Source organism: Lepidochelys olivacea, assembly GCF_965140295.1.
Source record: "Lepidochelys olivacea isolate rLepOli2 genome assembly, chromosome: 1".
In the NCBI taxonomy this organism is placed as follows: Eukaryota; Metazoa; Chordata; order Testudines; family Cheloniidae; genus Lepidochelys; species Lepidochelys olivacea.
The window spans coordinates 18,352,839-18,367,737 of NC_140411.1; the positions used below are offsets into that span (position 1 = coordinate 18,352,839).

Sequence of the window (14,899 nt, forward strand, 5' to 3'; positions counted from 1 at the left end):
CTCCACTCCAACACCTCTATTTCCCTTGCTACTCAAATCCTCCTGGTTCTCTCCCATTTGACCCATTTCGTGGGGAGCAGCCAGGCGGCTGATGGCTGGCTATCCCCACTTCCCTTTCTCATGGCTTGTCCACATGTAGAAGTTACGCTGGTTTCACTCAAGTCGATTTAAAAAACAACTATTACAGGAGCATGTTAAATGGTAAGAGCTAGGTTTAAACCAATATAAGAGGCCCAAAGCTACACCACTTTAAACTGGCTTAAAAGCACACCTTTAAACCAGCACAGCAACATTGCAGACTTGGGCTCAGCCACCCAGCTCCATTGATGACTTTTATGCTGCAATTCAACTTTAGTTAACAATTCTGCTAATCACTCATGGGCAAGGAAAGGATCCAGCTCCCCTTCTCACAGCGAGGGCTCTGCAGGAATAATAAAGACTTACTTGTGTCACCGAACTAAGCAAATATACCTCTGAGCCATTTTACACAGTCAGCTTAATAACCATCACGCAGCAAGTTAGTGACAAGGCTGGGAATAGGACCCAGGAGTCCTGACTCAGGGCTAGCTACTAGACCACACATACACATGTTTATTACTTCTTATTTGTTTTGCTGCAGTGCTCCCAAAGTTGCAGGTGCATTGCCAACACAAAGAAATCACTGGAATGGGTCTTTAGGGCAGGTTTGACCCAGAAGGCAACCTGTGCTGAGTGGGAATAAATCCTTTTCTGAAACAAGAGTAAGTGGACACAGAATGTGACCTACAAAGATAGTGTTCTCTTTGCTGATCCTCCACCCCCACAGTTTGTTCCCAGATGAAAGGCCCTTTCTTAAACGTCAGATCAAAAACCTAAAAAGTGTTTCAATCCAAGGGTGGTAAGCAAGACATGACGTCAAGAGAGAGTAGGAGCAGCAGATAAGGATGGGAAAGCACCTGAGGCTGAGCTTCCTCAGCATGCTGTCCTCTCTGGAGGAAGAGGAAGCCGAAGAGGAGTGCAAAAAAGGCTCATTCTTACACAGTTCCATTGTATTTCACCTGACCTTGCTCATTTTGTGAGGCTTTTATCACTGAGGGCCAACCTGCCCCCCAGGCACTTTCCATAAACGGAGGATTTTGCCCCAATGTCCAAGGCCAAGACTCCCCCTCCCTCAACCACTGGGCACCAGCTGGCTGCCACTCTAAACTCAGGGGAGGCTGTCTTTAAGCAATGCAGCGGTTCGCGACAGGCCGTGGGACCTTTCAGGATACAAAGCACTATATGCCGCTGCTCATTCAAGCAGGCAGAGCCAACGCACACAGGGCCAGGCTGTCAGAGAAGCTGAGCACCCACTGATCCTAAGAAAGTCAGTGGGAGGAAAGGAGACAGAACGGGGCTGCTGGCTGGAGCCGGCTCACACTCTAACTGAAACTCCTTTCAAGATGAAAAATGGCCTTTCTTGAAAACAAACATTTACAATGAATATTTGTTTTAAAAAACTTGAGAAAAAGCAAAACACGTGATTTTGCCCCAACTTCTTCCTCGTCCCCACCCTGCCTTCATTTGAAAAACAGACACTGGGGTGACAAAGTCCATTTTTTTATTTTTTATATATATATATTTATTTTCAGGTTTGGGGGATTTTTGTTGAAAAAAATTGGAAAAATTCATTTGAAATAATTTCTGTAAAATATAGTCTTTTTGATCAGCTCTACTGATAACTATAGACGTGGAAAGATACACCTCGACCATTTGCTCATGCAATGCAAGGGTGGCTTTAGGCCTATGCAGGAGATGCTGGTGGCTGCTGTTTCAATACTTGATGTGACAAGGTAGAACTATACTTCCTTCTGTATACAGCCAAAAACAAGCTGCTATCTGAGATGGTTAGACAGGCACGGACTGAGAAGTGCCAAACTTCTGCCACCAGTCAGTCAGATCAGGCAGCAGTCTCCCACACCGTGATTGCCAAGGGGCAAACGGAGCCCTGCACCCGCTGCAGGATGAAGAGTGGGCCCGGAACAATAGCACAACCATACCTAGAGGCCTGGCTCTCTCCAGTTGCAATTTCATCAGTTCTGCACTTGGTGCAAAGAATTGGGGATAAAGACATTGAAGGAGGTACCAAACAAAATTAATATAGGGTCACCCAGGTCAGATTGACACAGATCCAGGCATATTCATATAATCTAATAAATAAATATTAATCATATTCTTTGCATTTCTACAGCCACCTGCCATCCCAGGCCCTCTAAGCACGTGACATACGAATTGAGCCTCACAACACACCTGTGCATTATCCTTATTTTACAGATGGGGAAACTGCAGCACACAGAGGTAAAATGAATTGCTTCAAGCCATACTGCAAGCTTATGGCTGGACCACAAATAGAACTGAGATCTCCTAAGCACTACTCCTCTGCATTTACTATATGATGTCTTATTTTCAGTGGAGTTTTGTTTTTCCCTGGTTTTGATTTTCATCAAATCACTTTATTTTTAAAAAAATCAATAAAGCCTCCAGATTAGCAATGACAGCACACCAGTTTTTAGGCATTAGTTCAAATAACCATTCCCATGTCTTAGCTAACTGGGACATTTCATAGTGGAATGACACAAAATGTTCCACAAACTGAGATAAAATATGTAGCAAAGATCTCATTCAAAACCTGATCATAAGAGGGGCAAAGTACACGACTTTAATGAAAGCAGTTGTGTCCCATCTTTACCCTCTATGCTGGAGAGGATGCACACCCTCCTCAAATTGCAGTGGAGTGGCTTTAAAGAGTTTTTTAAAGCATCAATTTTTTCAAACTATGTGTAGTCCCGGTATTCTACTGATTGCATGCAGCACAAAAACAGTGCTCAAAAATTACGCACACAGCTGCTCCGATGTACGAATGGAAATACGGCTGAGGCCCCTTTAAAAGTCTGGATCCAAGTATTTAAATCCTGCAGGTTTCAAAACCTACAGCATGCAAAACAAATGAACGACTATGCTAAAATCCTGAAAAAAAGTGGTTATGGCAACATTCGCCAGGTAGTGCTGTTACACATCACTTCCACTTTCTTTTTCTTAGGGTGCAAGCACTGTTCATCTTTAAAGAAATGCTTGCTGTTGTTTGTTTTGTGATGCAATCAGTTTGTTTTAAGGGAGGTGTGGAAAGCAGCAAGAGTTTGCTTTCTGCCTTCAGCTAACTACAGTCAGTTCCTGAGATACAGCTGGCACAGGGAGCTGCTCCAGGGGATGTACTGGCAGCCGCTTCCAGCAGTTCCCATTGGCTTGGAGCAGCGAACCGTGGACACTGGGAGCCACGATCGGCCAAACCTGCAGAGGCGGCAGGTAAACAAACTGGCCCGCCCCGCCCGGGGCTTTCCCTAGACAAGCAGCGGAACATGTTTGGGAACCACTGATCTAGACCATCCCTGACAGGTGTTTGTCTAACCTGCTCTTAAAAATTTCCAATGATGGAGATTCCACAACCTCCCTGGGCAATTTATTCCAGGGCTTAACCACCCTGACAGTTAGGAAGTTTTTCCTAATGTCCAACCGAAACCGTCCCCAACAGTTTCAACCCCAGGAGTCCTACTTTTGGCTCAGAGCTAACTATACCCATTTCTTCTTTTCCTTCTCCTCCTCCTCCTCAGTTTGCTTAATTTGCTGCTGTTATCCTGTACTTTAAAACAACTTCACGGGGTTAATTGGTTGCTTTCCACCCCACCCCCTCTTTCACACTTTTGGTTTTTCTGACGTTTTAAACAGAACTTAAGACAGTTAAAGAGAATTTAGTTTGATATCACCCTGTCTGGCAAGAAATCACTTCTCAATGGTTGTGAAACCCTCATTTCTGTACGTTTTATCTTTATGGCCCCCACTTTTCTATTGTTAATCTGTCTGGTTCTCAAATTGTTTCTGTCTGCCGTACAATAAATGTTGCTAGGTGTAAGTTAATTAGGGTAGTGGAATATAATTGGTTAGTTAAATTTCAGTAAAATGATTGGTTAAGGTATAGCTGAGACTATTACTACATAAACAGGAAGTGGGTGGAAGGGAAATTGGACTCATGCTTGCTAAGGGGAGAGAATGGGAATGGGGAACAGGGACACAGGCAAGGCTCTGCGGCATCAAAACTGGGAAGGGGACACGAGGTAAACGCTCTGCAGCATCAGAGCTGGGAAGGGGGACATGGGGTAAACGCTGGGGACAATGGGGAACAGGCTCTATGGCGTATAGAGATAAGCCCGACTGGTGTGAAGGGCTTCGGAATATGCTTGCTTGGAAACTAACCCCAATAAACATCGTGTTGTCTGTGCTTCGGACTTCCGGTCGTTTGCTCCTTACTGTCTGTGTGACAAGAACCAGGGAAGTGGGAGGGTGAAGGGAAAGCCCTCTAAAAATGGAGATTCATAAACCTCCCTAGGTTTTATTTTATTTATTTATTCCAGTGCTTAACCACTCTGACAGTTAGGAAGTTTTTCCTAATGTCCAACCTAAACCGCCCTTGTTGCAATTTAAGCCCACTGCTTCTTGTCCTATCCTCAGAGGTTAAGAACAATTTTTCTCCCTCCTCCTTGTAACAACCTTTTATGTACTTGAAAACTGTTATGTCCCCTCTCAGTCTTCTCTTCTCCAGACTAAACAAATACAATTTTTTCAATTTTCCCTCAGAAGTCATGTTTTCTAAACCTTTAATCATTTTTGTTGCTCTTCTCTGGACTTTCTCCAATTTGTCCACATCCTTCCTGAAATGTGGCACCTAGAACCGGACACAATATGCCAACTGAGGCCTATCAGCACCGAGTAACGCAGAAGAATTGCTTCTCGTGTCTTGCTTACAACACTCCTGCTAATACATCCCAGAAGGATGTTCGCTTTTTTTGCAACAGTGTTACACTGCTGACTCATATTTAGCTTGTGGTCCACTATGACCCTCCAGATTCTTTTCCACAGTACTGTACTCCTTTCTAGGCAGTCATTTCCCATTTTGTATGTGTGCAACTGATTGTTCCTTCCTAAGTGGAGTACTTTGCATTTGTCCTTATTGAATTTAATCCTATTTACTTCAGACCATCATTGCATCAAGCCCAACAGCATGTGCCTCAACTAGAGGACGTCTCGCCATGCTGACCGTCAACCTAGCACATCTCTTGTACTGACTATACCCCCAGGGATGTCACCCCAGTTTACAGATGAGTAGAGAGAGGTCAAACAGCTTGTCCAAGCAAGTTGCAAACCTCTGAGCAGGAGTCCCAATTCCCAGGTCCCCTGCTTTAAACACTAAAATCGCACTCCCATCAAATAAAAAAAAAGTAATTAAAAATCACTAGAGCAATTACAAACAAGACTGTAGTGTGCAGTAATTGAATTAAAACAGACATGTCATGGCTGCTTTTTATAGCTCCAATTAAGTGTCTGTACCAGTCTAATTAATGGAAGTTAGTTTGCCATCTAATTACAAGAGTCTGTGTTATGAGGGTGATTCAGACAAATGTTGCACAAGACACTTCATGAAGAGTTTTGTTTTAAAAGGATCCAAGATAAATTAGCCAATTACGCCTTACACTTGGTAACTCTTAACAGCAGGGGTGCTGAATAGGTCCTATACAGCATTCACGCATCTGCATCCAAACGTATTTAAGACTGTACAAGGCAGAGCAGTGATGTGCATGAAGAGAATACAGGAGGGAATTTCCTTTCATGTGCTGCATAATTGAGAAGCATCGAATTTCATCATTCTTTAAGGCAGCATTTCCCAACCTTCTGAAAGCTAAGCCTTCTTCAGGAAAATGATACCAATTGGAAAACGAAGCCCTGCTCTGTGTTGTTAAAGCCTACCCCAAAACGAATGGTCAGTCCCAGCAGATAGTGTAGATCTTTCTAGTGTGATACTACTCCTTTCTTCCATGTTCGGATGAGCAGTGAAATATTGACATTCAAGTTTACTGACGTCTGAGCAGCCACCAAAAAGAATAGGGCAGTTCACACCTCAGGGCTGTTTTTTTTCAGGCTCTCCGCAAACACAGGCAGACATTGTTCCATTGTTACACATGGGTCACCGTTTTGAGATTCTCTGTGCAGCTAGAACAGCCACAGTCTTAACCTTAAAGCTGGGGCTCTGGAGAATAACTGAGACGCCGATCTGCACCCATCACTGCAGCTAATACTTCGTACCCTCCCGGGGGGCATACCTAGCCTTTTGGGAAAGGGTGCCCTAAGGTGAGCTGCAAATAAAATCTCAGAAGTCCCATCTGCTTTAGTAAGGTCTCTGTTCTTAGGATTACAAAGGGACATAATTTATGACAAATGCTAGTCAGGTTGCTTAATTATGACGACTATTGTGGCACGACCAAGAAGCCTCAGTCATTGACCAGCACCTCATTGTGCTATGTGCTTTACAAACACAGACTACGATAGTGATGAGGGAGAGACATGAACCTGAACAGAAAAATGTGTGAAAAAAACATCCATGCCTCAGAGAAAGTAACTAGCAGGAAATACATAGGAAATTAGGAAAAAAGCTATGGCTAACTATAGCGGGCCGCCTACAGTTAAGGTCTCAACCAGCCTTCTGTTTAAATACAATCAAGAGCCAATTTAAAAATGTTGGTTATAAAGGTTACTTTGCTCTTATACTGAAAAGCAGGCCATTTCTGTGGGATCATACTGAGTGAATAGGGGGCGGTGGTCAACGTCAGTCTTTCTCAAGGGGTAAAAGCAGTTCCTGCAGAATCTGTAGCTCACAAAAGCTTATGTTCAAATAAATTGGTTAGTCTCTAAGGTGCCACAAGTCCTCCTTTTCTTTTTGCGGATACAGACTAACACGGCTGCTCCTCTGAAACCTTTTTTTAAACCAAGTTTCTAGATACTATGGCAGCAAAAGCTAAATACAGTTCCAGCTCTACGCATGACCTTGGGGGTCACTAAAGAATTTGCAATGAGGCACAGGGAAGAAAGAGAAATATCCAAAACTGTTCCCAAAGGCTATTTACCAACAAACTGCCTGCTCATCCCTATGGCTCTATGCTTGGAAAGAGCAGCTGAGGAACCTCTGCTTTTACCCATTCAACCCAACCACACTCTCTCTCATCTTCTCAATAAGCTCTCTTCAATACTCTGCATAAGCCCTGCTTTCCAGAGCTATTTCCGGTCTTCCATCCCCGTTTTGCTCCACCCCAGCTACTAACAGACTTCTGAAGGTGTCTGCCCACTCCTGTTTCCCAAGCAGGTCAGGGCAGGACTTGGCTACATGGGGTAGATGGAACAGGGGTTTTCCTCCAAAACCCTTAGGAACCAGGACAATGCTGATAGCTCAGTGGTTTGAGCATTGGCCTGCTAAACCCAGGGTTGTGAGTTCAATCCTTGAGGGGGCCATTTAGGGATCTGGGGCAAAAATTGGGGATTGGTCCTGCTTTGAGCAGGGGTTGGACTAGATGACCTCCTGAGGTCCCTTCCAACCTTGATATTCTATGATTCTTGGTTTAAAGGTCAATGTACATCCCCATCCTCACCTATGGTCACGAACTTTGGGTAATGACCAAAAGGACGAGATTACAAGTAGAAATGGCAGAAATGAGGTTTCTTCACAGGGTGGGTGGGCTTACTCTCCAAGACAAGGTGAGGGGCTCGGCTATTCGGGAGAGCCTCGGAGTAGAGCCACCACTCCTCCGGATTGAGAGGAGCTAGTTGAGGTAGTTTGGGCACCCGATAAAGATGCCCGCTGGGAGGCTTCCTTTGGAACTCTGCTGAGCACGTCCCACTGGGAGGAGGCCCTGAGGCTGACCCAGCACATGCTGGAGGGATTATATCTCCCTGCTGGCCTGAGAACATTGGGGAACCCCCAGAAGGAGCTGACATCTGTTGTGGAGCAAAGGGAGGTCTAGTCCTCCTTACTCTCCATACTGCCGCCGCTGCCACAACACTCACCAGGAAAAGCAACATAAAGGAAAACGAAGAAAGAAGAAGCAGCTTCTGTACCAGATGACTAGATGGTAGCTAATGTCAGGCCAATTTTTAAGAAGGGCTCAATAGGAGATGCTGGCAATTACAGGCTGGTGAGCCTAACTTCAGTACCGGGTAAACTGGTTGAAACTATAATAAGGAACAGAATTAATGGATATGATTTGTTGGGGAAGTGTCAACACGGTTTTTGTAAAGGGAAATCATGCCTCACCAATTTATGAGAATTCTCTGAGGGAGTCAACAAACATGTGGATAAGGGTGATCCAGTTGATACGGCATACTTGGATTTTCAGAAAGTCTCTGAAAAATTCCATCACCAAAGACTCTTAAGGAAACTAAGCAGCCATGGGATAAGAGGAGAGGTCCTCTCATGAATCAGTAACTGGTTGAACGATAGGAAACAAAGGTTGGGAATCAACAGTCACAATGGAGAGAGATGAACAGCAGGGTCCCCCAAGGATCTGTACTGGGATCCGTGCTGTTCAACATATTCATTAACAGTCTGGAAAAGGGGGTGAAAAGTAAAGTGGAAAAGTTTGTAGATGATAACTATCTTGAATAATTTTGTAAGTCCAAAGCAGACTGCTAGGAGTTACAAAGGTATCTCACAAAACTAGAAAGAAAAGGAGTACTTGTGGCACCTTAGAGACTAACCAATTTATTATAAGCTTTCGTGAGCTACAGCTCACTTCATCGGATGCATACTGTGGAAAGTGTAGAAGATCTTTTTATACACACAAAGCATGAAAAAATACCTCCCCCCACCCCACTCTCCTGCTGGTAATAGCTTATCTAAAGTGATCACTCTCCTTACAATGTGTATGATAATCAAGGTGGGCCATTTCCAGCACAAATCCAGGGTATAACAAGAACGTCTGGGGGGGGAGGGGGGAACAAGGGGAAATAGGTTAACTTGCATAATGACTTAGCCACTCCCAGTCTCTATTCAATCCTAAAATCCATAAACCTGGAAATCCTGGGCGCCCCATCATCTCAGGCATTGGCACCCTAACAGCAGGATTGTCTGGCTATGTAGACTCCCTCCTCAGGCCCTACACTACCAGCACTCCCAGCTACCTTCGAGACACCACTGACTTCCTGAGGAAACTACAATCCATCGGTGATCTCCCTGATAACACCATCCCGGCCACTATGGATGTAGAAGCCCTCTACACCAACATTCCACACAAAGATGGACTACAAACCGTCAAGAACACTATCCCCGATAATGTCACGGCTAACCTGGCGGCTGAACTTTGTGACTTTGTCCTTACCCATAACTGTTTTACATTTGGGGACAACGTATACCTTCAAATCAGCGGCACTGCTATGGGTACCCGCATGGCCCCACAGTATGCCAACATTTTTATGGCTGACTTAGAACAACGCTTCCTCAGCTCTCGTCCCCTAACACCCCTACTCTACTTGCGCTATATTGATGACATCTTCATCATCTGGACCCATGGAAAAGAAGCCCTTGAGGAATTCCACCATGATTTCAACAATTTCCATCCCACCATCAACCTCAGCCTGGTCCAGTCCACACAAGAGATCCACTCCCTGGACACTACAGTGCTAATAAACGATGGTCATATAAACACCACCCTATATCGGAAACCTACTGACCGCTATTCCTACCTACATGCCTCCAGCTTTCACCCTGACCACACCACACGATCCATTGTCTACAGCCAAGCTCTGCGATACAACCGCATTTGCTCCAACCCTCAGACAGAGGCAAACACCTACAAGATCTCTATCAAGCATTCTTACAACTACAATACCCACCTGCGGAAGTGAAGAAACAGATTGATAGAGCCAGAAGAGTTCCCAGAAGTCACCTACTACAGGACAGGCTTACAAAGAAAATAACAGAACGCCTGCACATCCACCAATGTGATATATGCCATCATGTGCAAGCAATGTCCCTCTGCCATGTACATTGGTCAAACTGGATAGTCTCTACGTAAAAGAATAAATGGACACAAATCAGATGTCAAGAATTATAACATTCATAAACTAGTCAGAGAACACTTCAATCTCTCTGGTCACGCGATTACAGACATGAAAGTTGCGATATTACAACAGAAAAACTTCAAATCCAGACTCCAGCGAGAGACTGCTGAATTGGAATTCATTGGCAAATTGGATACAATTAACTTAGGCTTGAATAGAGACTGGGAGTGGCTAAGTCATTATGCAACGTAACCTATTTCCCCTTGTTTTTTCCTACACCCCCCCACCCCCCTTCAGACGTTCTTGTTATACCCTGGATTTGTGCTGGAAATGGCCCACCTTGATTATCATACACATTGTAAGGAGAGTGGTCACTTTAGATAAGCTAGTACCAGCAGGAGAGTGGGGTGGGGGGAGGTATTTTTTCATGCTTTGTGTGTATAAAAAGATCTTCTACACGTTCCACAGTATGCATCCGATGAAGTGAGCTGTAGCTCACAAAAGCTTATGCTCAAATAAATTGGTTAGTCTCTAAGGTGCCACAAGTAGAATCATAGAATCATAGAATATCAGGGTTGGAAGGGACCCCAGAAGGTCATCTAGTCCAACCCCCTGCTCAAAGCAGGACCAATTCCCAGTTAAATCATCCCAGCCAGGGCTTTGTCAAGCCTGACCTTAAAAACCTCTAAGGAAGGAGATTCTACCACCTCCCTAGGTAACGCATTCCAGTGTTTCACCACCCTCTTAGTGAAAAAGTTTTTCCTAATATCCAATCTAAACCTCCCCCACTGCAACTTGAGACCATTACTCCTCGTTCTGTCTTCTGCTACCATTGAGAACAGTCTAGAGCCATCCTCTTTGGAACCCCCTTTCAGGTAGTTGAAAGCAGCTATCAAATCCCCCCTCATTCTTCTCTTCTGCAGGCTAAACAATCCCAGCTCCCTCAGCCTCTCCTCATAACTCATGTGTTCCAGTCCCCTAATCATTTTTGTTGCCCTTCGCTGGACTCTCTCCAATTTATCCACATCCTTCTTGAAGTGTGGGGCCCAAAACTGGACACAGTACTCCAGATGAGGCCTCACCAATGTCGAATAGAGGGGAACGATCACGTCCCTCGATCTGCTCGCTATGCCCCTACTTATACATCCCAAAATGCCATTGGCCTTCTTGGCAACAAGGGCACATACTCCTTTTCTTTTTGCGAATACAGACTAACACAGCTGTTACTCTGAAACCTGTCACAAAACTAGGTGACTGGGCAACAAAATGACAGATGAAATTCAACATTGATAAGTGCAAAGTAATGCGCACTGGAAAAAATAATCCCAACTATGTAAATACTATGATAGGTTATACATTAGCCATTATCACCCAATAAAGAGATCTTGGAGTCACCATGGACAGTTCTCTGAAAACTTTCACTCAATGCGCAGCAGCAGTCAAAAAGGCTAACAGTAAGTTAGGAAAAGGATAGATAATGAGACCAAAAATATCATAATACCACTATATAAATCCATAGTGAGCCCACACCTTGAATACTGTGTCCAGTTCTGGCCATCCCACTTCAAAAAGTATACAGTGGAACTGGAAAAGATTCAGAGAAGGGCAACAAAGATGATCGAGGGTATGGAATGGCTTCCCTACAAGGATACACTAAAAAGATTAGGGCTGCTCAGCTGAGAAAAGAGAATGAAGGGGCATATGATAAAAGTATATAAAATCATGAATGGATGGAAAAAGTGAATAGAGAAGTGTTATTTTCCCTTACCCACAATACAAAAACCAGGGGTCATCCAATGAAATTAATAGGCAGCAGGTTTAATACAAACAAGAGAAAGTAAATTTTCACACAATGCACAATTAACCTGTGGAACTCATTGCCATAGGATGTTGTGATGGCCAAAAGTATAACTGGGTTGAAAAAAGAACTAGGTAAGCTAGATGGAGAATAAGTCTATGAATGGCTATTAGTCAAGATGGTCAGGGATTCAACCACATGCTTGGAGCAACCCTAAACCTCTGACTTCCAGAAGTGGAAGATGAGTGGATCACTCCTTAATAGCTCTGTTCTGTACACCCACCCTGAAGCTCTGGCATAGGCCGCTGATGGAGACAGAATAGTGGGCAAGATGGACCACGGTCTGACCCAGTATGGCAGCGCTTATGTTACAGTTAATATCACAACGAAACTATGATGCATCTCCATGACGGACATTTTTGAGCCCACAGGGACTTCTCACTTGGTCTGTTTTTGAAGCTTGAGCTATTTAATAGCATTTTGGTTATAAACCTCAGAAATATGTCGTTTAACCAAAAAAAAAAAAAAGGAGCAGGTTCTCAGAACAGCTATAGATCAAGAATAAATATAGCTCAGCTAAATTTAGTTGGCGTTTGGTCTATTTAAAATGCTTGGAAAAACAACATGTTATTGCAGAATAAAGCATGAAGCTATAACATCCTGTACTAGGTGCAACAAGGCCCCCCATTTTTTCCCTTTTTAGATAACGAGGAGCATCTGAATGATGCCAGTGGAGTAACATTTAGAAGAAAAGACCTGGTACTTGTTCAGTTAGTTTTCTCTCTAGTCCCAGAGTAGGCGGTGTGCTATTCTGAGAAAAGAGACTAATTTAATGGAGATGTTATTAAGTTAAAATACCATTTCATCCTTATTTGATTTATAGGAGTATGTCCTCCAATAAAGGTCAGGGGGCATGGATGTAATTTCATCACACACACAAATAAAATCCCACCTTTTTCAGAGGTGCAGAAAAACATCTTCCCCCTACAAATTATCAACCTTCTCTCAACTCTCTCATCATCTCATCCTGCAGACAACTGCCCTGGAGGATATAATAGCCTTAGGCTGTCAGTAAGCTCCACTTCTGTCAGAACAGTCAGGGCAGCAAGTTAGAGCGCATGTCAAGGACACCCTGCGAAGCATATCCACTCTCGTGAAAACTTAGCATGAGCACCTCAGCTGACCTTAGGTGCTTTGGTGGGCTGTTAGAGCCCAAGCCAGAGAGAAGTAAAACTTCCACAGCACCTTATATCATCGGTCTCTAGGGGTGAAAGCTTGGCCCAACACCAGCGAGTGGGAGTTCTGCAACTGATTTCACTGAGATCAGGATTTCATCCTTAGCGGTCAATGGATATACGCTACTATACAAGTTTTACTTCTCCCTGGCCTGGACTCTATCAGAGGGAGATTGTTTACTGACAGTCAATTAGCTTTGCAACAGCAGCGTGAAGTAGGTGATTATACCCAGTTCTTCAATGGGCAAACTGAGGCAAGAGTGACTCTTGCCCAGGATCATACAGCAAATATGCACTAGAAACCACACTAGCACCCAAGTCTCTCAACCCTGTTCTCTAACTCAGAGATTTCAGACACCTGACTTGTCTGGCGGTGTATTTCTGAGGATGCCCCTGAACATTCAACTCTGCAGAACCAAGGCTTTCATTAAAAAATAAAGGTTTCTTTCCTCCATGGTTACGAGGATCACCTTCCTAATGTGCACTGCGTGGTAAGCTGACGCACCGCTGTCTTTCTGAGGCTTTTGCTCAGGTTTTACAACAATTTCATTCAATCAGGAGAAGCACAGACTTAACTAGTGCAACCCAGCTGTAGTGAGGGCTTGTCTTCACTACTGGGGTAAATCGGCCTAAGTTACGCTACTCCAGCTACGTGAATAATGTAGCTGGAGTCGACGTAGCTTCGGTCAACTTACCCCGGTGTCTTCACTGCGCTGTGTCGATGGGAGACGCTCTCCGGTCGACTTACCTTACTCTTCTCAGGGACTAGAGTACTGGAATCGATCGGAGAGCACTCTGCCGTTGATTTAGTGGGTCTTCACTAGACCAGCTAAATTGACACCCGCTGCATTGATTGCAGCAGCGTAGATCTCCCCAGTAGTGAAGACAAGCCCCGAGAGAAACACCTTTGTATCAACAGAATGACACCAACATGTGGGGAGGGGGACCCACTCGTTTAATCTAACAATTAAGTTAAATCATTGTGAAAGCTTAGTGTAGACCAGACCCGAGTCTGCAGAGAGACTGAAACAGTGGCACGGATAGGTGTGAATTCTCACATCCCCTACATCTCATGGGGGTGTTAACACTGAAGGCTAATGACAACACTGCAATATCATCAACAACTATTCAATTGCTGATTACTTTCACAGCTGGAAAAGGGGAGGTGTTGGGAGCAAAAGCATAGTAAGCACTGGGAGTTCTGCAGGGAAGGAGATGCAGAGGGAAGAAGAGAGAAAGCACACAAACACCGGGAAAAGGGATAGAAACAGAGAAAGGAGGATGGGGAAGGAAGAGAAACAAAGACCAGGAACAGCATTGGCCTAAAGGGAAGCAGATTTCCCCATTAAGCGATGCTGGATAAGGTCCTGGACAAATAACAGATAATGATAATAACTAAGTTATTACATAAAAGTCACGTCCCAGCCTGGATCTCTGTGATAACCTCTCACTGACCTTCTTCCAGGGGGGACGGAGGAGAGTTTGTATCTTAAATTTACACCCTGACTCGTTCTCCAGAATTCAAATGGAATCCAGCTTTCTTCAAACAGTGATTTGGACTCTATAGCACTGACCACAAAACAATGCCCAACTTGGTGTCTGGCAAGCACATGGAAGGTGGAACATGTGAAACAAAGCCTACTGGACAGAAGCTCTGACCGAGTTTTATGAGACTCCCTTAGGTCAAGAAAAAAGATTTCCATACCCAGCCATCACTTCCAGATGGAGCTGTCCAGAGACGGTCAGGAAGGCAGGAACATTGAAGAAATGGGAGTTTTCCCCAGGTTCCTGTACTTTATTTGATGTCTGTAAGTCAAGAACACACAACATGCCAGACTATTAATCGACAATTAAGGATCCTGGCTCCTAATTTATCATTCATGCCCCTCCTCAGAAAATTACAGGTGCTTCAATCCAAATGAAAAAAAGAACAGGACAAGGTCCCATGATTCCAGGAGTAAAGCCATACACC

General features: G+C 44.2%; 1 protein-coding gene across 2 annotated transcripts in view; it reads right to left on the bottom strand.

Moving 5' to 3' along the window:
• The window catches only part of NARS2 (asparaginyl-tRNA synthetase 2, mitochondrial), a 90,633-nt gene that overhangs the window by 52,047 nt on the left and 23,687 nt on the right, over positions 1-14,899 (bottom strand). For both annotated transcript variants that reach the window (XM_084646500.1, XM_084646499.1), the window contains exon 6: positions 14,633-14,733. In XM_084646500.1, coding sequence (XP_084502626.1) covers positions 14,633-14,733 — 101 coding nt within the window. The remainder of the gene's footprint in view (positions 1-14,632; positions 14,734-14,899) is intronic.